At 44.5% G+C, this 24,660-nt stretch overlaps 1 protein-coding gene across 2 annotated transcripts in view; it reads left to right on the plus strand.

The window, feature by feature from the left end:
- Positions 1–20,900, plus strand: part of TNFRSF11A (TNF receptor superfamily member 11a) — a 40,879-nt gene extending 19,979 nt beyond the window's left edge. The window contains exons 2-10 of one of the 2 annotated variants that reach the window (XM_019542194.1): positions 531–612; positions 4,308–4,433; positions 4,848–4,991; positions 6,852–6,945; positions 8,674–8,765; positions 9,610–9,717; positions 11,482–11,531; positions 14,902–15,742; positions 18,942–20,900. In XM_019542194.1, the coding sequence (XP_019397739.1) occupies positions 531–612; positions 4,308–4,433; positions 4,848–4,991; positions 6,852–6,945; positions 8,674–8,765; positions 9,610–9,717; positions 11,482–11,531; positions 14,902–15,742; positions 18,942–19,354 (1,950 nt within the window). In that variant the 3' untranslated portion in view covers positions 19,355–20,900. Of the gene's footprint in view, positions 1–530; positions 613–4,307; positions 4,434–4,847; positions 4,992–6,851; positions 6,946–8,673; positions 8,766–9,609; positions 9,718–11,478; positions 11,532–14,901; positions 15,743–18,941 lie in introns of both variants that reach the window. The other variant, XM_019542185.1, reaches the window with a different exon arrangement.
- The last annotated feature ends 3,760 nt before the right edge of the window (positions 20,901–24,660 follow it).

The following is a 24,660-nucleotide window of genomic DNA, read 5'->3' on the forward strand; positions in this document are numbered from 1 at the left end:
TTACCATGGCAGAATTTTGTGTCATGCCTGTTCATTTCTGACGACACACTTTTGTGCCGTGGGACACTGATTGGGAAACACTGGTCTATACAAATTCTCAGGGGTGGGGGAGGAGCGTTTTAACTAGAGCGGTTCCTGGACAGCTGCTCTAATTAAAATGCCACAGTGTTACATGTATTAAGCATCCCACATTTCAAAATGGCTTCAGGTTGCTTTAACAAAAGCTCAGCGAGTTTTATCTAGAGTGCCCCTGCAGCCATTTTGAAATGCAAGATGCTTAATACATGTGATACTGAGCATCTAATTGGAGCATCAGAGCATGTGTATAGGCACCTATAGAGTCTGCTTTGAATTACTTAGTTGGTCTACCAAAAACTACTGAAGCTGAAAATACAATGGAAGAAGTGCTAGATAATTGTTTTCAGAGGTGCTGTATCAGGAGAGTTTTTCTTCCACTTATAAAAATTGATTAAAAATTTATAAACTCTTGGTATACTGATGTTGATGTCCCTTTCTGTTCTGTTCTCCAGTTATCACTACAGATTGCTCTACCATGTGAAAGTGAACAGTATTATGAATATGCTGGAAGATGCTGCAGAAGGTGTGAGCCAGGTAAAAATATCAGTGCTTTTGTTCTGAGGAGTTAATACTTCTTTTAAAAAAATTGCACAAGGGGCTAGTAAGTCATTTTTCTTTTGTGACTCTTCAGTTTTATTTCCCCAGTTCCTAGCAAAGCTTATTTAAAGTATGTGCTTAATCTCAAGCACAGCACTAGTGTTTAAGCAGTGAAGACTACATTTACAAGCTGCCTAATTGAAATAGCCAAACTGTGTACCTAGAAGCTATAGAAGCCAGTATGTGCCATGCTCAGATGAGCAGTGAGAACAACTCTAGCATCATCAAGCAATGCAATGACCCTGCAACCGTAAAAAGAATCACAGAACAGCTGGCTACCACATTGAACAATATAAAAAAGAAGAGATGGCTTTTAACCATAGAAGAATTAGATATGACCCACTTGAGCAGGCAAGCATGGAAAACCATTAGCCACCTTCCAGGCAAAGACACCAAAAAACAACATTGCCCATGTCAGCAAACTCCATCACAAAAATACTGTGGAGCAACAGTGAGTGCAGTAACCCAAGCAAGCCACACACACAAATGATTAGACATCTGACTCATGAACAATTTAAATCACCCTATGTACTCTTAATTTAATTTCCCCCATCTCTTGCAAAAAGTTTGACACAGAAATTAAAGTGATCAAGACTGGCAAGGCTGCTGGACCAGATATTCCCAGACTTTGTTAGCAAGTTTGGAACCACAAGGAAAAGATGGCTTCAGAAATACATGTATAAATGTCTAGAAAGTAAAGCCTTCTAAAAATCTGAAGAAAAACAGATTTCTACCCTGAAAACCAATAAACCACCACAGGACCCAAAGAGCTACCAACCCATCTCACTACTCTGCATTACATACAAACTCAAGGAGTGCCTAAGTCTGAACAGAAGAGAGAGCATTGCTGGTCCCCAGCTCCCCAAGAAAAAGCTGGCATTTGGAAAAAAAAGATGTCACTGACTATATTATAAGTTTTATATTATTTGCATCTGACAGAAAACAGTTTTGAAATGAAGTAGAAAACAGGTGCAGTCTTATCTGCCTCGTTCACCTATGACTCTGTATGGCATCAGGGCCTCATATATAAACTGCACTCTGTTACCTGACCCCAAGCTATGCACTTTAACCAGAACGTGATCTCCAGCAGATCATTCAAACTTGCTACCAGCCAAGCAAAAAAAAAAAAAAAAGCAGAATATGTACTCTGAAGAATAGAGTCCCTCGAGGGTCAGTGCTAGCACTAATTCTTGTCACTGTATATACTAGAGCTGTGCAAAGCTTCGACTTAATATTCGATTCGACATATTTGACCTTGAAAAGTGAAAGTCGAGTCGAATAGCTGTTGAATCAAATACCGGAAGTCGAATAGTAACAGCACGGATTGAATATTCGACAAGGGTCAAATATTTGACTTGCCTATACTGGATTTCCTGGGGGGGGAAGGGAAAGTAAGGGGAGGGAGGGGGAGAGGGGGAAGGAGTGCTTTCATGATGGAGATGTCAGGCCAGTGACCTGTCAGCATTCTCTGAGGTCCCTTCCAATCCCAGTGCTCTAGGGGAGGGCCAGAGAAAATGCATAAAAGGCAGCAGTTTTTCAGCTCCCCTGCTTTCTGCCCTGGGGTCAGTTTCTGAGCTGATGGTGTTCTCCAGCACCTGTGCATCAGACCAGATGGCTGGAAACCCTGATCTTCAACAGATTCCCTGCTTGCAACACTAGCAACAGGGATTTCTGAGAACTTGCTGCTTTTATTTTATAACTTCTTTTCATATTAATTTATGCTTATATTGGATAGGGTTAATTTAATAGATTTCATAGACATCAGGGCTGGAAGGGACCTCAGGAGATCATCGAGTCCAGCCCCCTGCAGGCCATGGCAAACATTAGGGGGTCCAGACCCACCAGACTCCAGGATCAGGCAGACAGCCCTCACACCGTGGTGTCTGCCTATCTTGCCGAGCCTGTGGAGCCCCTGGACTGTGACCCCTTGGCCTACTGGGCAACCCGCAGCCCGACGTGGCCAGATCTGGCCACAGTTGCCCAGGAATATCTGTCCTGTCCACCGACCAGTGTGCCAAGCGAGAGGGTGTTCAGCATGGCTGCGGATGTTGTGACACCCCACCGCACTGGCTTGGATCCTGGTTTGGTGGAGCAGCTGGTGTTCCTCAAGGTGAACCTCCCGCTGCTGGGGCTCCCCGAGCTCCAGGTGCAGGCGGAGCAAATGCCGCCCTCCTCACTCTGTCTGGAGCATGAGTTTTGTCTGTCAGCAGCCTAAGGTGCAGTTTCCCCCAAACCCCTGCACCTATCACCGTGAAAGTTAGCAGGCTTTGTGGGCTCCTCAGGGGCAAGCAAGCCTGCAGTTTTCAGCTCCCTGTGGCTTTCCACACAGAAGTCACAGGCGGTTTGCTCTCAAGAATTTGGGGTGCAGCTTCCCTGCACCCTCTAAACCTATCTTGTTGAAACATGGCATGCTTTGTGAGCGCCTTAGGAGCTATCATTTCTGCAAGTTTCATCAAGATCAGACAAGAAATGCCAAAGTTATAGCCTGCTTCGACCTTCCCCATTATAGCCTATGGGGAAGTCGAAGCAGCTCGAATATTCGACTGAGCTTCGACCTCGAGTCAGAGCGGACCTGCTTTGACTCAAAGCAGATGGCAAATCGAAGTGGGACCCGGTTTAATATTTGACATTGCTGTTGAATCGAATATTACCTGCTCTGCACAGCCCTAGTATATACCTCAGACTTACTGCACACAAGGTTTAAGTGATACGTGTACACTGATGATGTTGCCATAGTAGACCAAGGAATAAACATGACAGAACTGGAAAAGACACTACATGCTGATATGAAACTCATCACTGACCATCTCCACAAGTGGTGCTTAAAGTTGAGCATCAATAAATTGGTATCTTCATTCTTCCACCTGGACAATTGTTAAGTCAAAAGCATGCTGAATAGGCAACCACATCCTTCCCCATGAGCATACCCCAACCTACCTAGGAGTTGCATTAAAGTGTTCCCTCACATAGAAACTTCACATTCAGAAGGTCATCAGTAAAGTCTCTGCACAAGTAGGTGCCTTAAGATTGTTTAGCCAGCACAACATAGGGTGCCAATTTTAAAGTGCTCAGAGCTCCTGCACTTGCAATGGTATATGCCCCAGCAGAACACTCTATGCCTTTATGGTCCAGAAGTTGTCACACTAAAAAGCTCAACACTGCTTAACGGTGCACTGAGACTTATAACAGGTTGCACAACTTACACACACAGAGATGTACTCCCTGTACTCTGTCATTAGGCCAAATGATACAAAAGGCAGACCCTAATATCATTACTGGCAATAGAGGCAAGATATGATGAAAATTATCTGCTCTGTCAACTGTTAACTGAAAACCCAAACAGATCTTAACCAGGTGCTGTGAATGGACTTGCATGGAGTAGGGGTACTAAATGCTGTAGAAAGGAACCAAGTAATTTAAATAGGAAGGATAGGGAAAAGGATAAGTAATACAAAGGACAGGGAAAGTTATTCTGGTGTTCAAGTACTACACTAAGTTGAGACTTGGTGAGGAATTTGGAATAATAACTTTCCCAGTTTGAATGTTAATTCCAATAGTGTAGCGTGGTCTGTATTCTTTAGAGACCCTTCACTGACTAGTAAGTGGTTTAACTTTTTTCCTCCTCTCCTCAGGAAAGTTTATGTCTGCTAAATGCACTGCCACTTCTGAGACAGCATGCCAGCCTTGTGGTCCAAATGAGTATATGGACACCTGGAATGAGGAGGACAAATGTTTACTTCATAAAATATGTGATAAAGGTGAGTTGTTCATACAGAGGCATCGTGAATCTTTTAATGCAAATTGATCCCCTATGGGGATGGAAAAAAGGAGCTTTGGTTCCTTTGAAACACCTCTTATACCACCACTAGTAGATTCATTTCCACTGCTATTTGCTGTGGGGGCTGGCATGTAGAGATGTGTCTCTGCCCACCACAAGGTATGGGCATCTCAGCCCCCCAATTCAAGCACCTTTAGGCTCCTAGCAAAGATGCCACTTTGAGTTGGCACAGTGAGGAGCTTTGTCCCTGCCAATATCTCCAGAGCTTTTCAAAGGATGATACAGCTCCCACAGAATAATTATTTTGCACTAGGCATTGAAGAAGTATAAGGAGTGCAGTTAAAAATCCACCGCCAGTTGAACAATTTTTACTTCTATCTGCTCTGTCATTTAGGGAAAGGTTTAGAAGAAGTGAATCCAGGAAACAGGACATTCCAACGGCAATGTGCATGCCATGCAGGATACCACTGGGATGATGCATGGGATGGCTGCAAACGAAATACAATATGCGCTCCAGGGTTTGGAGTTGAGCATCCTGGTAAGAGATAAGGATGGATGGTCCTATAGGGGAATCTCCAGATCACTTCAGGAGATGGAACACAACTGGTACAAAATAATTTCCAGCCTTTTAAGAGAAGAGTGGTTTGGGGGGTCCCGTTGAACAGAAAAGTGAGTTGATAAGTTTATTAAGTGTCTCACTGTGTTTACAGTTTGCATGCTACTTTGGACAGGAAGGAGCTTGGGAATTCTCATTGTAATTAAATTCTTAGGTGAAGTGAAGCTTGCAAGATTTTCAGAATTGAAATAGCACTGGGAGACTTTGCTGCACTCCCAGTTTAAACAATATTTGATTTGGAATAAACATTGCACGTGTGTGCTGACAAATGTGCAGCTCCCCGGTCTAAATCATGGCACTTCTCAGAAAGCACTGTGAGTTAGATTGATCCTCCCAACTCAACAGATATTAGCTGTTGGATTGGTAATATGGGGGATCATGCTCCAATTTGGATCTGATCCAGCCAAACAGCTATGTGTCTTCAGTTTCTCTCTTCTAGCCCTGTCTCCCTCCCCCCAGCTCCAGTGCTGTCTGCAGGATGGGAGCAGGGAGGGAAGGGAGCTTAGGCTGGGGTTTGCCCAGCCTACACTGGAGTGGGAGCAGGTGGAATAGAGTCCCCCTGCCTCAGGGGACTCCAATCCACCTGCCCCTCCTTCTAGCACAGGCTGGGCAAGCCCCAACCCAAACTCCCTCCTATCAGACACACAACACTGGGGGTAGCGCTGAGCTGCATCAGCCCAGCTGCCTGATCAGACAGAAGTTAATGAAAGTGCTCTGCTTTGGAGTGCCTTCAATTGAACCCTCATATAATTAGGATTAATTTGTCGTGCCATTGGGGAATTTTAAAACACTCTGCAGCTGTTCACTTTTGTTAGGATATGGCTTTGGAGTGCTTTCAAGGGTCTGCTCATGCAACAAATGTAACTTCTGTCTGCACAAGTGGCTTTAAGCATGAATTCAGTGAGGTCTCAGGAAGTAGGTTGTGTTGAATGATACAGACCTCCCTACATTCAATTTCAAGACACTACAAGTGGTTAAAAAGTGATGAACACCTTTTGAAAAGTTTCAGTATGCATATGTGGTGTGTGTTACAACTCAAGCAGCTCCAGGGTTTTGCTACAAATGTTACAGATAATTCACCTCTGTCTTTACAGTAAGTGAGAGTGAATTTAAGGCTAAACAAAGAACTTTGCACAGGGAAATTAGAAGGGGAATAACCTTGAGCTAATAATAAATGCTGGTAGAAGAGGAATACAGGGCATAACACAGAAACTGCACAGAATTCAGTGCCATCAACTAAGGAAATTCTCCTCTGGTCTAGCTGGTACTATGTTCATTACTGTAATGGCTGCATTTTTGTAACAGTGTTCATCTAAAGTCAGGCAGAATAGAGATGCACCTTATACACTAACTAAAGCAGAGATACATAAGCTTTCGTGAGCCGGAGTTGACTTCATCAGGTGCTGATAGATCACAGTAGTCATACAACTTAATAGCATAGTTAAGGTAGCTGCAGTAGTACATGGATGGTAATTAGAGTGGCATTCTCAGCAGTGCATTGTTTCACCATCAATTCCAGAGTTGTTTTTCCAAGTTCTGAATGTTTTTCATTTTCCCCATATGAAGAGGCACTTCATTTGGCACAACTCTTTGCCCAGATTTTACTTCTTGTTACTTCTTCCAGTGCAATTTCCTCAGTTCTAGGGAAGTTTTTTTTGTTTTGTTTTTTTAAAGAGAGAAACCCCCACCCCCACCTCCGGTCACTCTCCTCAGCAAATTTATCTTTTCCAAATCTGAGGTGAAATTTCAGAGGCTAAAATCTTTTTGTTTCCTTTACCACAGTCCAGCAAGACAAGGATACCGTATGTAAGCCATGCCTTCCAGGGTACTACTCGGCTGTCTCTTCACCCACCGAGGGGTGTAAGTCCTGGACCAAGTAAGCACATTCTCCTTACAGTATAATCATGGGAGTTGCAAGACTTCAAGAAACTTGAGCAATAATGGAAGGCTGAAGAACATCAGGGCGATTGTGGCACATTCAATGAGCTACTTAGCTGGTGTCCCTACAATCAGTAGCCATATTTTTTATGCCAGAGATTCTAAAGTGTGGGAATGAGCTTTGCTAGAGAAAAGCAAGTGGAAGGAATTGTAGTAAAGAACTGTTGAGTTAAATCTTATTCTATGGCTCATGGGCCATTTATCTGCAGTATAACAAGCCCATTGGAATCAATGGAAAAGCTCCCATTGATTGCAGTTAACTTTGGAGCAGGGCCTTGAGTCTGGATACTGGAGCGCTGTGCTAAGTCTGGGGGGTGAGGGGCTGGGGAAGTGAAGGAGTCAAAAGTGGAAGTCCAGCAGGGCTTTCCCTCATTCCTGACCACTAGAGCTGCCCCTACACTTCCCAGTGCAGTCATCCATTGTTGGGAGAAAGGCCCTGGGTCTTTAGAAGGGTTGTGTTCTGGGCAGGCTGACAGAACCCCCTTGAGGTGCACAAATAAGAAAAAAGAAGCAACATATTTAACACTTCAACAAACTTGAGCGGAACTTGATGAGATGAAAATGCACATCTAGCTCAAGGGCTTTCTCCATGCTAAACTTAAAAGTTGCCTATACACATGCTTGGAGGAGGGGGGTGTTAATTGGAGCAGTTTCCGGACAGCCACTCTAATTAAAATGGCTCACAGTCACATGTATTAAGCCCCTGTGTGTTTCAAAATGGCCATGGTATGCTTTAACTAAAGCTCATTCAACAAGATTTAGATAAAGCACCCCTGTAGCCATTTTGAAAGGCACAGGGGCTTGAAACACGCAACAGTGAAGCAACGCTGGAGCATTCAAATTCGAATGTGGAGTAGACTCAATTAATTAAAGACTAGCATTCTAATTAGTACGTGAATGGGCATGTCTATAGGCACCCAAAAGACATACTGAAAATGAGAGGTGTTCACACGCTTTCTGAATTTAAAGGTTGTAAGCATCTTTTTATAATGGGAAGTGTTGGACTGTGGACAGATATAACATTTGAAATGTTTCATATAGCTTTGAAGCACCTTTGAAACATTTTGGAAGGTGAGCATACAGGCAGAGATACCTGATTAAATGATCCAAAAGTAGCTGAAGCATAATAAAAATGAACCTGGAGGGAACAGATACTATGTTACACTGGTTTGTTCAAGGTTATGTGTATTAAGCGGGTTGGTTCATCAGGCATCTCACAATCCAGCGCTCTTTCCCCTTTCCCTCTTCCCCCATGGCTTCCCACATTCTGGCACCCTGTGATCTCCCTGTATGTTTGGTTCCCAGTGCCAGTGTGCCAGGAGCTGCCTGCAGTAGCCAGGGTAAGGGGAGTGCTCATCCTCTCCGGCACATTTGCCCATTAGGCAGGTGAGGAGTAGAGGCACAGGACCCAGAAACCCCAGGAGGTTCCTGGGAGAGTGGAGAGTATGGCTGCTGCTTACCACCATGGCAATTCTAAAGCACAATGGGGGAAGGGTGCACCAGGGGTTATATGTTTGTCTGTGACTGAAATGCTCCATTTCTTTTTGACAGTCTTTGAACCCTGTTACACTTTGATGCATGTTAAACTTTACATCCGTCTGTACCCTTAAGATGTATGGGGCTTGCAATGTGTGATGATCCATCATCTTTGTCTTTATTTTTGTAGCTGCACGGCTCTGGGCATTGCAGTCCAAGTTCCAGGGACCACGCATTCAGATGCAGTGTGTGAGGCGTTTAAGAGGCCCAACCAGCCAGAAGGTGCTATATTTCACTACACAGAATTATCCATCAGAAAGTGTCTGTAGAATCTCCTAAAGGGGCTCAGCCTTCTGTATCCTCTTAAGGGGGTCTATTGAGCTATTCTGAAGATCCCGCTCACAATGCTTTGATAGTAAAGCTTGTTTTAAGCCATTTTGAATTGCAGCTGCTTGTGAAAAAGTATAGCTATGGTCTCTGTCTTGTGTAGGACTTTCTGCCTTGTATTGAAATCACACACCAAACAAAATTATTATAATGCCTTCTAACTCTCATCATGGTTTCAGCACTGACATTTTAACAATAAAACAGCTACTGACTCCTCTCCATGCACCTCTGGTAGAGAGGGGGATGTAGTTGGCTAAAGGCAGCCTACAGCACTTGACAGCAAGCCCCATTGTCCCTTTTTTTTAATCTTTAACATGGATGGGCTGCCCAGAGCGCTACATGTCTCAGCGTGTGATGATCCGCCATGATCCAAGCTGAAGGCCAAGTTCTGCATGTCAGGGCCTGTACTCTTCATGAACTACAAGTTTGTATCTTTTGTAGGTAAATCAAGCATAGCTCCTAGGCTCCCAGCATTCTGAGTGAACCATTCAGTTTAGCAAAATGTGAACATGCCTGTTTTGTGCTTCCTTCAGTGGTTCTTTTTCAGATGGCTTTGGTAAGGGTGGTTTTAATAAAGCTCCTTGTTCCATAACCTGCTTTTTTAGAAAGCTTGTGGGGCTATTGTGGAAATTGTAGAACAAACCATGGAAGAACAATCTTATTGCTTGCCAAGTAAGAAAAGTAAATAAGAAGTGTATTGCTGCTGCATATTTATCTCCTTTTTTTTTGAATTTTCCAGACACAAACAAGATCTTTTATGTATTGATTGTTGTACCAGTTCTTGTGGCATTAATTGGCATCATTATCCTTATTGTCTACTACAAAAATAAAGGGAAGGCACTGACAGGTACGTTGTAGCTAACAATTTATGGGAATTCATCTGTGTGAAGCTTGCATCTCTATTGACTGTGTCAGCTGTTTCGACTAGCGATAATCATCAGGGTAAAAAAGTCAGACGCTGATATATTGTACCTAGTGCAAAGCAGGACTGCAGGTTCTTTTCTAAACGTATTAGTCTTGTTGCTGATGTCTGATGCAGGATATCAGTGCAAATCACTGTGACACCTTGTCACATCAGCCAGGAACACTGTCAGAAGCAGCAGCAGTCCTTCGATATGAGGAAGACAGAGCCAGTGACACGATACCTTTGTCAAAATGACATCTTCAATACGCTGCAGTCATGTCTGAGAATGTGAGCAAAGCTGTTGCTGGAACTAGAACCAATGTTTTGGCCCAATATTTCCATAGTAGCCCAGAAATAATAAATCTATATTTATTGCTGATGACATTAAATATGAACACAAGGGAAGTGCTGCAGCAATTGCTGAAACTCATTTTAAGCTTGGGGCTAGAATAGATTTGGGCAAACTGTTGTTCCCTTTGTTTTGCCTTCAACCTGGATTTGAAAATCTCATACTTTTCCTTTGTTCCCCTTACATTTTCTCAGCTCCCACCTCCCTTCCCCTTTCCTTCCCTCCAGTCTCCTGCTGGAATTTTTGTATGCTTGCATGTGTGCATGCACCATTCCTTTCTGCTAAGTTTTACCTGAAATATTCAACAGCATTGCAGAAATAGCCCAGCAATACCTTGCTAATTGTTGTTGTGCTAAATCCAGGATTCTCTGGATGGGCAGAAAGAAATCTGGTAACCCTCTCTTAGCAAATCAAACGTTTTCAAGGCAGGTTACTAGATTAACCTTTTAATGTGGATTTTCATAGCGCAACAGCCTCTTATGAAAGGTCTTTAATCCCTTTTAAGACATTCCAGACTGACCCTTTTAATAGTAGCACTTCCAAATAGAATCTGTGTAGTCACAGAAACCCATGGAACTGGGAGGAGCCAATCTGTGCATCAGCGTGAATATTAAATATTTGCTGGGGAACTGAACTAACAGCACAGAAGAGGCAGTGGCTAAATACCTGATGCACATTCAGATAGACAGAAAACTGGCTTGAGATTAAAAACATATGCAAGACTGAAGCAGCACAAAATTGCCTTGAAGGTATCCCCTTAAACTAGAGTCTCTCTTCCCATTAAATAGCGACTGCTGTAATAAAAGCATCATTGAGTGCAAGCCTTTTCCTTGGAAGATGTTCTGATTAATCAGGTTTCCCAATTAGGTACGTCCTGATTAAATGGAGTGTGCCATGTTTTAACCTGCTATCCCATGGCTTTTGTCTGAGATTTCCTAGCCCTCCCTCCCCCAGTCTCCTCATTCCTTTTTGCGAATTTCTTTGGGTCATTCATGTGACATCTCTTGAAATAGACTAACCAACTGTACCATTATAACTGGGTCAGTATTGGGCCAGTCATAGCCTGGTGACATGTGACCAGGACTGAGGCCCTGGTTGATGTGGAACACAGCTTAACCACATTCTATTTTAGAACTCACAAGACATTTGTTCCGGAAGAATACATCCCATTCCAGTTACCATGAATCCCCAGCCCGGCCGTCACTTGGACACTTGAGCAAAGTCAATAAAAACAATCGTGGCTGCTTAGTTTTCATATAACATGGTGGACGATGAATAACTGCATATTGTTTGATCTGTGCTTAACCTAAGAATGTAGCTATGGTGCTTAAAAGGCTCTTTTGTTTTCCCTACAGCAGATCTACAGCACTGGGCAAATCAACTATGCAGGCAAATTAAAGGGAAAAAGGTAATTTTTTTATTGTTTTTATGCTTTCCTAATTCCTTTCCTGGATCCTATAACAAACTTAACACTGCAGTTGTCCTGGAAACAAGATTTCTATTTCACCAAACAGTTCTGGGGTCTTGCTGTTTCTTTCTATTCTAGTAAGAAATGATACCATGTTACGCGCTCGCTCTCTCTCAAAAATTAAAAAAAAAAAAAAGAAGGAATCTTACTCCAAAAGAGCCAATAGTCTAGTGGGTATCGATGTGAGAGAGAGTCAGAGCAGGGACATGATTTTGGGTTTCTTATCCTATGTGAATGCCATAATCACTAGAGACATGGACAGAAGTGACATTTGTTGTGCAATCAGCCCTTCTGAAAATGCTCTACAGCTGAGCCATGATGCATATGTATGGCTGCACAGCGCTTTAAAAGTGGTTGATCGCATGACAAATCAGCCCATATCTAATGAGGGTTCAAATGAAGTTGCTTCAAAGTGGAGTACCTTAGGGAACTTGTGTTCCCTACAGTCAGCCTGTCAGCATGATTGTTGTAGGGCTGTGCAATATTTTAACGGATGTTTCACTTTGAGGCTGTTTCGATGTGTTTTGATCTCAAAACAGTGACATCAAAATGAAACAAATGGTTTCTGAAACAGCTTTAAAACAAAATTAGGGCACTCAAAACATTTTGAAGCCGGGCTTGCTTGCAGCTAAACAAAAACTTAGGAGAGGAAGGGGGAAGAGGGGGGAAAGGACAGCTCTGATATTGACATCTAACTCCCAGTTCGATTCGCTAGCCCCCAGTTCAATTCCTCAGTTCTCTGATTGCTTCCCCAGCTCTTCCCAGGGGGTGCGGGCCCCTGATCTGCGCACGGGGTTTCAGCAGTCTGCTGCTGCAGGCTGGGGCAGACTGCAGTGCTGCCGCTGGCCCCAGCCTGCTGAAACCTGGCGTGCAGATCCAAGGGCCCGTGCCCCCCAGGAAGAACTGAGGGAATGAACAGAGAGCTGGGGTATCAAACCGGGGGCTGGGGAAAGGTCAGGTCCCTGAACATCCCCCCACTTCCTGGTTCAATTCTCCAGCTGCCTGATCTTTCCCCCAGCTCTCTGATTGTTTCCCCCAGCCCTTCCCGGGGGGCACGGGCCCCTGGATGATGCAGGATGACAGCAAGCTGCCACTGCCAGCTGGGGATAGTGGTGGCTCTGGGCTGTTTCCCCAGCTGGCAGCAGCAGCCTGCTGAGACCCCGCATGCAGATCTGGGGGCTGCGCCCCCAAGGAAGAGCTGGGGAATCAAACTAGGAGCTCTGGCTAACACGTGGAGCTACCCCAGCTCTGAGACAGCACATGGTGCCCTGCCAACCCACTCTGCACCCACACAATGGGGCAGCTGCCATGTGGATGCCAGGCCGGGGGGCAAACCCTGCTGCCCTGCACTGCACAGGGGGGCTCTACCACTAGCCCTCAGAGGCCCCAATTACTGCTGCCAGAGCCAGTGAGTGCGGGGCTTTTTTTAAAGCCCCACACTCACTGGCTGTGGAGCAGGCAGATGTCAGCATACTGCTGCTGTCAGCTGGGGCCAGCACCAGCACCCAAGTCTGCCCAGCGCAGCCCATGCTGAGCGCTGGGAAAAACCCATTGCTGGTGCTGGCCCCAGATGACAGCAGTAGCCTGCTGTCATCTCGCACACAGATCTGGGGGCCTGCAGCCCCTAGAGGTCTGTAGGGTTGTGCCAGATTCCTCCCAGGGGGAGCAGCCCCCCGATCTGCGTGCAGGATGACAGCAGGCTGCCGCTGCCAGCAAGTAATATGACTTTTGCTTGAACAGCTTGAGGTGCAATTTCACAAAATGCAATGCACCTATCTTGTTGAATCTTGTCAGGCTTCATGCCCTCAGAAGGGGCTAGCATTCCTGCAATTTTCATCCAAATCAGGCAAGAAATGACAAAGTTATAGTTATTTTTGTGATTTCCCATTATAGCCTATGAGCAAAATGTTGAAATGTGTCAAAACAGTGAAACAGTTTTGATGAAACGAAATGGAACAATGCTTCGAAACAGCAAAACAAAACACTGTCCCTTTGAAACAGTGAAATGGAAGTTGAAACAAAATGGTACTGTTTTGTGCAGCCCTAATGATTGGATTTGGGCTGATGCAGCCCAACACCCCCCCCCCCGGTGTTGTCTGCAGGGAGGAAGGACCTTTGGGCTGAAGTTTGCCTGGCCTGAGCTGGAGGGCCAGATTGGGGATTGAATGGGAGGGGACAGATTGGACACCCCTCCTCTGCACTTTGTGCCCCCTGCTTAGCCCCATCCAGCTCAGGTTGCCCTCAACCCTTCTCCTTCCTGCAGATAGCACCAGAGCTGGGAGAGGGTGGGGAAGGACTAAGGAAGAGAGGTACAGGCAGGTTCCTCCACTAGATTGTCTCCAAAGTAGATCTTGATTTCCTTCCCCGCGCCCCCACCCCAACAGCTGACCTTGTGTTGGGTCGGGAGTTGCTTTAACTCTTAGCACATTATGTGAAGTTCCATGAGTTCGAATGGGACCGGCATATCTGTCAGCACCCTAGGGTCTTAGTTACTCTGGAAGAAGTTTCCTTCTCTACCAGAAATTCCATCCTTGATCTAAGGAAACTTTCCCAACAGAGCTTCTTTTGGTCAAAACTAATGTGTGTGTTTTTTGCAAGAAGTTTTAATTCCAGTGAATCAACATTTTCTGACGCAAAAATGTTTCCTCAGAAAGTCCCCAGTCAGCTCTCCTTGTTTCTCAGTACAGAGACATGTGGTCACAGATTTCTTAGTAACTGTTCAACAATTACTAGACTACCTAATGAAAGGCAATAGGTGGTCTAGTGGTTACAACACAGTCCGCTATCCTAAGGAAAACCTCCTTTACTTTAAAATGCAGTTTTGCTCTGGAAAATTATTCTAAAAATGGCACTAGATGCTCCTATGTTTATTCTCTCTCTGTCTTTCCCAACATTTTCCATGTCAAAGAGGTTTAGCTTAAAAGTTGGGGGGTGGAACTCTAGCTCCAAGTCTGGGTTCCCTGAGGCTGGCTTGATTCATTCTTTCCTTCGCATACATCATCTCCAGGAACACAAGTGTGCCCTCAGCAAGATCTGTGGACATAAAGTTGAAAACGCCTCTGGGTTCTTCAGAGAGACTTGCCCAGGTGTGTTTGACTGGATGTTAACCAGAAGACACCCCTCCTCATCTCCCCTCCACCCCATAGTCTCTCACAAGAGCAGAATTACACTTTAAGTCTTAAATGTCCATGGCGCTGCTGAACTTCAGTGACATAAAGATTAAGTTTTTGTAAATGTCATTTCTTCTGTGTTTTAGCAAAAAGAATGCTCTCAGGAGATGTTTAATAAAGTTTTCTTTTCTTTTATTTAGGAATCCCCCAAAGATCCCTGCCTGAACCCAAACATGGCAAATGCTACTAGGCCTCAGCGTTCGGAAGGAATGTATTTGCTAGCTCACGCTGACAGTTCTTGTTCCGAAGATGCATGTTGCCCAAATGGGCATGCTCTATGTAGAAATGGTAGCCCAGATGCAATCCACTCTGAATCTGGAGAGAACACAACCTTGTCTTTAGTAACCGAGTTGAAAGATGACAGTTTCAGGCAGGGTCCCATGGAGGATGAATATGTAGATAGAGCTCCCCATGCCACTGGTTATTTCCCTTCATTGAGCCAGTCTGACAGCAAATCGCTATCACCATTTTCAGGGCCACTGGAGGTGGGGGAGAACGATAGCCTGAGTCAGTGTTTCACAGGAACTGAGAGCATGGTGGACTTGGCAGGTTGTTATAGCTCTGATGCTTCATATGGAGTAGACTGCATCCATGCATCCTCAGACAAAAGTCTGCAGCAGTCTTGCAACTGTACATACACTCATGTGAAGGAAACAGAAAGCAAGGATACAAATCACTTCCGGATGAACCCTGACTCTGGGTACAGCTGCAAAAGGTGTGGTGTTTCATGTAGAGAATCTCACAGAAAGGGGAGGCAACCCCATTGTCCAGCAATAGGCAGCACCACGGCCTCTCCGGAAAATGGACCTTACCCACAATGTGCCTGTGGCCTGGACTTTCTCTCTGCTGGTCAGAGTACTTTACCAAGTGATCAAAGCATTGAAGATGATTCCTCAGACAGTCCTGACACAAAGCACCAGAAGACCAACAGGAGTACTTCGGGAGCTAATTGTAACACCTCAGATCTCCCTCCTGCATCAGGTAAGGCTCCTCTTTGGTAGGCAGGAGCTCCATCTGGTCATGTAGGATTATCCCCTGTATTATTTTATTTTGAATCATCATAGAAGGTCTAATTCGATGGAAGGACAGGTGAGAGTCCAATGATGTCTTTTCATTTACTGGCCTAGCAGCTGATTGGAAAAAGCCAAAGACACTTGTGTTCTAGTGATTTCTAGAAATAGCCTGTACCCAGTGAGATTTTATGCTGGTGCCCGTCATTATTCTCTGCCCAGCCCAGAAAACTCCAAATTCTGGCCCCTACTGCAGAAAACAGACAGCTCTGTTATTGAAATATTCGGTGGCACAACCACATGAATTCATCTCACTTCTGTTTCCTAACACGGTGTCATTTTGCCTCCAATAAGAATTGTCAGTTTCTAAAGTAAACAGAAATATAACTGAATGAGGAAACAGAGGAGCCAATATTTCAGTGTCTGATGCTTTCTCTTTACTGTAAAACACCACAACTAACGTCACAATCACGTGAAAGAAATAATTGCACAGATAATCGGATGCAATGTCTCCGCCCCGACACACTCCAGTTCCTGTAAAAATTCTGGAGCCTGCTTATTGAATGCATCCAAAACACAGTAAGGAATAAGATTTTTTTTTTTTTTTTCAAACTATGGAAAGTGAATAAGAAAAAAATTCCTGTCTGAAAGTTGTGCGTAACATTTTGATTCCTCAGTTTTCTTATTAGTACCCATGTTGGTCCTCATGCCAGTAAACACTCAACCAGTTCAGTGACTTAAAAGGCAAGTGTTTATTCAATCTATTTATAATTAATTTTAGAAAAACTGTACACTGAACCTGTATATCTACATAGTTCAACCACCTCCCCTTCTGTAGGTCATTAGCCTTCTTAAACTGTCTTTTATCCAGGACAGGAGCCCACTTTTAATGCTTTTAAACCACGTCCTTGGCCTTGATTAGGGTCTCTTAAGTATTATTGTAACACAGATACTAATAATAATTAATCTGTTATCTATATAAACATAGAGTGGTACCCTGGAAGCTTTGAACTACTGAAGCCAAATGTGCTACAGAACCCCCCTTTCTTTCCCCAAAATATCCTTCATGGAGGGAACTTGAAAATGCTGGAGGAATCATTCTTAGAGCATTGGTGTTTTCTTTCACTTCACTCTCCTCATTCTTTATTTCTGATGTCAATGCTTTTCTGCAACAGGAGGGAGATGACACAGCTTTTGTGCAAAACTAGGTACCTTTGGGACCAAAATGATTGACATCTGAGAGGTGTGCCTGCAGAGCACGTCAGTTTTGGCTCTGGCAGAATGCTGCTTCCCCTTTTAAGTCCTAGGATAACAGGAAAAATTGGGGGCCAGCAGGGACAATGTGTGCAATGTAGAGCAGTTGGTTCTGAATAATACCTGTTTAGAAAGTATGTGCAACTTAGTCTGTGTCAGTTCTTTGTGGCTCTAAACTACATGGTTACCTTAAGGTTCATTCAAATACTACAGTGCCATCTGGTGAAACTTGAGCATGCACACACTGTTGCTGATTTCCCAGAAGTTAAATCCGACTGCTGTGGGAGTGGTAGTGGTGTAGTAAGGAATTATAAAATATTTCTCCAAACTGAGATGCGCAGAGCTCATCTTTTTCCAGTTCCTGGAATGACCGTGCTCTGGTGGGAATATCACTGTGTACTTAAACAGCGGTTCCGTTCTGAATCGCATCCGCATAACAAGTCAAATCCTTCTGTGTTGTACCTTGCTAACTGCTGGGATGGAAAATATGGAACACACAAGAAATAATGTTTTGCCAGTGCTTACACTGTATTTTGGCAGAGCACCCAACCCTTGAGATCAGTGTGCATGCAGGCTGTGGCATGTCAGAGTTATGAAAGCAAGCAGGCTGAGAAATGGAAAGCTTGCACAAAAAAGTCACTAAAATGGCTTTCCCCCCCCCCCTTCCATTATTCAAAATTTCAATGAGAAGTTTTGACTAGTTTCTTTGTTGGGAATAAAACTCAGACTGTGCCTTGAATGAGTAATTAAGAGTCCCATACCACATTCAGCTACATGATAGAAATGTGCTAACCAGATTCTGTTTGCTGGTTTCCCTTCAATGGCAATGAATAACTGCTGTGACGGGTTATAAAAATTGTTTATCTCTAAGTGTTGAAAGGAGGCCAGCAAAACATGCTGAATTTCTAAAATCACTGAGACACATCCATAACAACACATTAAGTAAACTACAGTAGGAACAATGCATCTTGGAGACAGCTAAGAATGTAAAGCTAAAAGCCTGTCTTTAGTTTGTTTTTTGGGGAGGGGGAAGGGGGTTTCACCTTGGAAAAGTTTTATTTTTTTCAGTGATGCTTCTAATTTCATGAGGCTCAATCCTGCTCTTATTAAGGTTAAGGACAGGCAGGATTAGGCTTTACTGAAACATCTGTGTCATGGCCAAACCCCTCGTACACTTAGCAGGCCGTGGTACAGGGCCCAGTTCCACGATGTATTCAGCGTAGGTGGAAGTTTGTGCCCTATGAAGTCTCATTAAAGGTGGTCACAAGGAACAAGTTGCAAGATTTAAGCCATAGAGTGAAACTTCATACATTCTTCATCACCTTTGGGCATAACAGGTAAGGGTCATGTTATTGGATACTAGCACTGCTAACATCCATACGTGAACAGCCTGGTGACAACTTATTCAGGTCTTTCAAACTTTATTTCAATAAACTTATTGCATAGCCTGCATAATAATGTCAATTGTTTGCTAAGAGGGGAAAATTACCATTCTATAAATATCTAAGATGCATGCAGAGGCAGATAACATTTTCCACAAAGGTCATGTTTGGAGCGTTTTCCAGTATATTCTTGTTTTGCAAATCTAAATTTAAGACTTGGAAGGCTTTGCTGAAGGTAACAGGGAGATGAGAATATGTAGGAAAAATCTCCTCTCTTATCTCCAGGAGTTCAGTTTGAAAGAGAAAAAAGGTCCTTATATCTCAGCTAGATTTTTTTTGGAAGACAGGCTTAGTGCTGGGAAGATGATGATAAGTGAGTTCCAAAAGATTACTTTTGATGCACCTGGCACCAAAGAGGAAGGAACGTGGAGGAAGAATAAACTACAAGACTGGATCAAATTCACTCAGCTAACTGTTCATCTCATGAGAGAAAATATTAATCACATGTATGTGCTTTTTCCCTCCTCTCCCCAGGAAATGTGACTGGAAACAGTAACTCTACATTTATCTCAAGTGGACAAGTAATGAATTTTAAAGGTGATATAATTGTTGTCTATCTTAGTCAAAACTCCCAGGAGGGACCAACCACCACTGGAGCAGCTAATGAGAATGTGGGGAGCCCAGTTCAAGAGGAAAACCTGAACCGTTGCGAGACTTTTGCTGGCAACACTCAGCATTACAAAGAAAAGTATGCTGAAATCAATCTAACTTGCCCTGTGGAAAATGGAGGACTAAACAGCACTGGGGAATATCATAGGTGTCCAGGGCCTGTGGCTCAAGAAGAGAGCCAAGACTGCCAAGGCAGGAACTGCTGCCCCAAGGGAGCCTCTCAGCCAGTGCAAGAGGAGGGACAACCAGGGCAGTGCTCAGAGAAAGTGCTACTCTGACATGAATCAATGCCTCGCTCATGTTTGGCGAGAACACCATTCCTCCAGGGACACTGAAGAGCAGCCCACAACCACCAGGGACGGCTGTGCAGCTGTGCTGTCAGCTGATAGTCCAGGTGACTGAGGCACACTCATCAGCTCTGGGTCCTGCGCTATTCCTGGCACCGCTTGGAAACTTTATACAGTGGAAAGGACAGGCCTTGGGGCACGTGCCTGTGACGCTGGCACTGTGGAAAGTACATGTGGAGACAGACTCTTAAGTGTGTAAAGCTGCCTGTGGTTCTGTTGCTGCAGGAGCGTCTTTGCAATTGTACTGTCTGTTCTAGACTCTCAGTCCTTTTCTTTGCAGAGACGATGATGGGTGGCAGGGCGATTGGGTCAATGGTAACTGTACTCAGAGGGGGGCCGGCAACCTGCCCTAGCGTGCGGGCAAGTGAGACCTCAGGCCTGCTGTGTGCTTCTGCAGTGTGAACAGGGATAACTAATATTCTGAGAGCAGCCTGTCAACACTGACCTATATCTTTTTATCCCTGACTGGCATCCAAACAGGGAAAGATCAAGCCAAACTCTTTTTCAGGGCCTTGTTCTCCCCCTGTGCCTCTTTAGGGGCTGGCCATGATGGCAGCCCCATGCATTCAGGATTAGTTGGCACCTACCCCACTCTACTAAAGACAGCCATGGCCTCAGCCTTTCCTAGCAAAATCAGTGCTCTAGGTCTTGAGGCTGTGTTGCCTGTCAGCGCTGGAGCTCTGCCAAGCAGGGTGTTGGCTTTTAGGTATTCTGCTCCAACTGAAGTGCAAAGGTATGATCTTTGCAACAGGCAACCAGAAGACGTGTGCCTTAGAGCATATCTGATGCCTTTTACGTGAAGAGCAGCACAGCTCTTGGCTTCTACGCACTGCTGCATCACTGCTATAACTCCACGTGAATCAGGACCTTGGGATTTTAAGCTGGGAGTCGGGGTTCTTGGTGGCCTGTTCCTTGAGATCCCAGAAGTCCAGGGCACAGCTCCAGCTGTGAGGTAGATGCATTTCCTGCAGGTGCATGGAGCAGGCATGAGGCCAGCACGTTTTACTTCCTTGAGTCCTAGGAGCGGCCCTTCTTCAGGAAGGTTTTCTTTTAATTAAGCAAAGGTGTAGCTGGGGTGGGGGACTACCACTGTAGTATACCAGTACAGACTAGGGAAAGAGGTGGGGAAGGGCAGGTGGACATGGGTGAGGGGGGAAGGGAAGGCTTTCCTTCCCAGGGTACAGCAGCATCAGCTCTTTAGCTATAGCAGCCCTGTGGCCTGGCTCCCTGTGAGCCAGTGCCCTGTTTGCTCCTTCCCCATACGTACATATTGGGCATGAGGCTGCAATGTTCCCCCAGGGCGTGGGAGCACGGCCCTCCCTGGGGGTTGTTAAACCTCTCTTGTGTTCGTTGGATCGGTGGGGCCCCCGAGCCGGGCAGGAATGCCACTCCCCCCAACGAGCCCCCCTCGCGGAGGGGGGGGGCACGCTGCGGCGGGGACCCCCGTCCTGACCTCGTGCGGACCAGGAGCCCCCTCTTGCCCCCAGCTTGACTCACTCCACTTGTTCCTCACTCCTGATGCACACTTGGTGCGGCACTGCCCTAACAGGGTTCCTACAGCCGGGCAGAGACAGTTCAGGACTGCCATGGCAGACTTCGAGCAGGGGTGATCCTGGTGCCCCCTCATAGTTGGTACCTGGGGCAGGTGCTCCACTTGCTCCCCCACCAGTTATGCTACTGTAATTAAGACAAGGTGCAGCCAGTTGCTCTTCCAGTGACCAAAATGAATCTGTTCCGTGTATGTCAGGACCTTTCTCAGGCCTGTGTCTGCCCAAGCAGGCCTGCCATTTTCCATGGACGCTTGTGTTAATGAAGTCAGGGCAGTTAAGCTGCATAGATGTGTCCCTGCAGCTGGCCCCATTTGAGCTCCAATCCAAGTTTCAACTCTGGACCTCTACTAAAAGGTTGAGCCTTTGCTGCTTGAGTTAAAAAGCCCTGGATTCAAAGGCTCCTGAAGACAATGGAGAGACTCCAAGTTATGCAAGTGGGTTTTGGATCAGACCCCAAGACTCTGAGCATCATTAACCTCTCTGGGCACAGACAAATGTATATTTGAAGCAGTTTCAAAAGGGGAGAGAGCTGCTGCTTAGTAGCTTGCAGCAGCTGTTACTTCTAGCAGTTACATGTGCACAAGTTGAGAGCAATACAAATGTAGCAAAAGAGCTCCAGCTTTAATTCTGCTCCATCCAAGTGCATGTTTGTCTAGGCCCTACATGAGCTAGCCACTAGAGTACTGATTCTCAACCAGAGTGCTATGAGGTCCTTTTAAGGGTGCTGTGGGACGCCACTCAGTGTTGGCACTTTCAGGTGTGCAAACACCTACACATGAGTCACAAGACAAACCCAAAGATTTCAAATAGGAATCCAAGTGCCAAAAGCTTTCTGTCGTTTTGTGGTCTTTCTGAGTTTGCACATTTTTTCAGCTCTCTTCTTCTTAGGGGAGACTTCTAGGGCACAGAGGCTGGACTGGTTGATATTTTTGTTGAGGAGAAGCAGAGCAGAGCTCCTTCTCCATGCAACACTTGATAAAATGGCTGCTTTACAGCCTAATAAGGGCTACGGATAGATGGGATGAAATCATGGCACCATCAGAATCACTGGGAGTCCATGTCCCACTGAGTTCGGTGAGGCTACAATTTTATCCACAGAATCCTGGGATCCTTGTGGAACAAAGCTTGGAAAGGGATCTAAAAATGAGGACAAAAAAAGGAGCATGTCAGCACAGGCATGATGATGATTCCAGTGTTGGAAATGTAACCATACTTTTCCTTGTCCCTGGCTGACCCCAAAGTGAAGTTGTCAATCCATGGGCGTTGCCCTGTTGTGCTGTGTAGGTCCCATACCTGGCTGCTCAGTCTCACTGGCCCAGAAGAAATGTCTGCATCTTTTTGATTTAATTTGTAAGCTCTCTGGGGCAAGGACTGTCTTTTAATGTGTTTGTACCATGAGGCTTAACAGAATGAGCCTCCATCTTGGTGCTCGGGCTGCTATCGTAATACCAATAATAATAAACCAATGATAATAAACTCCTAAAGCTTTCTTTGAGTTAAAATGAGAGGTTTATTCAATTACACAGAGAATTCATTATAAGAAACTTGTATATTTAGATCATCTGAGCAGTTCAGTGTCCACTGTCTCCCTGTCCCACAACCATGAAAGTGGGTGTCCTGCTAGTGCTTTATATCAACAGGTGGATAAGTCTGTAATTTTTTTTTGAAGGGAAGACATGGATATAAATCTTAACTTTTCCATTTTTCTAGAGCTCAATTCATTAACAATCTGTCTGCAGCTCAGGGTTATATGAGAGTGATGATCACAGCTTGGGTGGCGCATCTATCTGTAGCACCTAACTTTAAAAGTTGTTGTTTTCATCTGTACCTATAAGAATCCGACCCTAACATCTATGAATTTACTGTCACTACAATAGCCTGTGACATCTCCCGGTAGTCCTCCTGGGAGGAGCATCCAGCATGGCATGAGTGATAAAACAAGTGAAATGCCAAGTGTAGACTCTCTAAGTACTGATACAGGCCTCATGCATTTGGGTGCTGTAGATCCCTGCAGAAACTGTATTACACACCATATCCCTTTATCTTTTAAAAGTAGCAATATCCTTTTCCTATCTCATGTCTAATGGAGACAAAGTTGCCCTGTACAGTGTGATAATCAGAACAGGGAACAAAGAGGTAGGAGGTTTGTATTTTATTCCCCTTTCTGTCATGGATTTATTGTTGACTTGAAGCATGTCTTCTGGTGCTGTATTTAAGTATCTGAAAAACAAGGGTGATGCCACTTACCTGCCTTGTGTGACTGTTTGAAGGTCTGTGGTTTTGATATTGTTCCTTGCAGTTATGGGTAAAGGTTTCCAGAGGCTGGACTCGGTGGCCCAGTCCTGTGTAAAATTTTTAAAATGCTTTGAGGTTCTCCAAATGAAAATGCTGCCCAAGGAACTTTGTGGAAAGAGTAGGTTGCTTGCCACCCCTCAACAGTTGGTAAGAGAAAAAGAAACCCTAAGTTTAAACCATTAATTGTGAGAAAGGCACAGCTTGTTCCTTCCATGTTTCCTGTTTAGAAAAGAAAATATGATTAATAAGGATAATTAACTTGCCCTTGTCTAGGGAATGCTATGAACAGGGTCACCAAAAAATGAGTAGGGCATTCTGCCGAGCTGTCTGAGATTTTCCAAGCAATGCCAGACCACTCCCACAGATCCAGCCTTGATTACCGCACCTGTGTCCCTCCTTCCAAGGTTCCTGCCAGACAAACTAAGCTTCAGCCAAAGGGACAGTACAACCTCATTATTATGAACCCCCAAGGACAGGGAGAGAAGCTCATTAAAAGAGGGAGATTGCTATCACAGGGTTAGTCAACTTGCTGTATTGTAATAATGAAAACAGTTGTCTCCTGCTCTTGGGATTGTTAAAAGCATGTCCTTGTTATATAATGATGTTTCTTATATAACAAGGTTGTCCTATAATAAACAGAGTTACTTCTGAGTCCATCAGCTGTCACAGGCCAGCTGGGCACTGTGAGTATATCAATTTAGTTGCAGACTGACTGAGCACTGCAACTTTATTAGCAAATGGGCTTTTTGGTTCGGGATCGAGAAGGTGATGTTGGAAAGGAAAGAAATTACAAGTTTTACTTACAAAAAGGAATGAATTTTACTTATGACAACAAAAGATATAGTTTGCATATATAATAGTTAATAAAAAGGTTAAGCTAATAAGCAGACAACATAACAATACAGATTAAAACTGACAGTGATGATAAAGCAGATAAAGAAATTAACCAAGAGTTTTCACTTGGTTAGTAATTTATCGATAGTCTCTCGGTTAGAAGATGCACGTCAAGTTGAATCAGCGAAGTCAGATGTCTCTGAACTGGGCTGCCCGAAGGATACCGGTGGAAGCCCCTCATTCAGGATCTGGTCCTCGCTCTCACAGGGAGTAAGAGATACTCGTGGAGTATGGGACAGGAATGACCCTTCTGTTCTGTCCTTCCCGAGGGTTACTATGATGTGTGGTTTTTTTATATTTTAATTATGCTAATTTTTTAGTTATATAGCTATTCATAATATTGCTTTATAGCTGTTATCCTATGGGGTTAAAAGGTGTTAGAAATTATTATAATAAGTTACTGCCCAAGCTTAGGTTTATCTAATGAGCAAATTGCAACACAACATCTTTAGGTTTAAAATTAACATTACCCTGCCTAAATCCAGCCCCTTCAAAACT

This window comes from Crocodylus porosus, unplaced genomic scaffold (genome assembly GCF_001723895.1).
Source record: "Crocodylus porosus isolate Cpor-Errol unplaced genomic scaffold, CroPor_comp1, whole genome shotgun sequence".
Taxonomy (NCBI): domain Eukaryota; kingdom Metazoa; phylum Chordata; order Crocodylia; family Crocodylidae; genus Crocodylus; species Crocodylus porosus.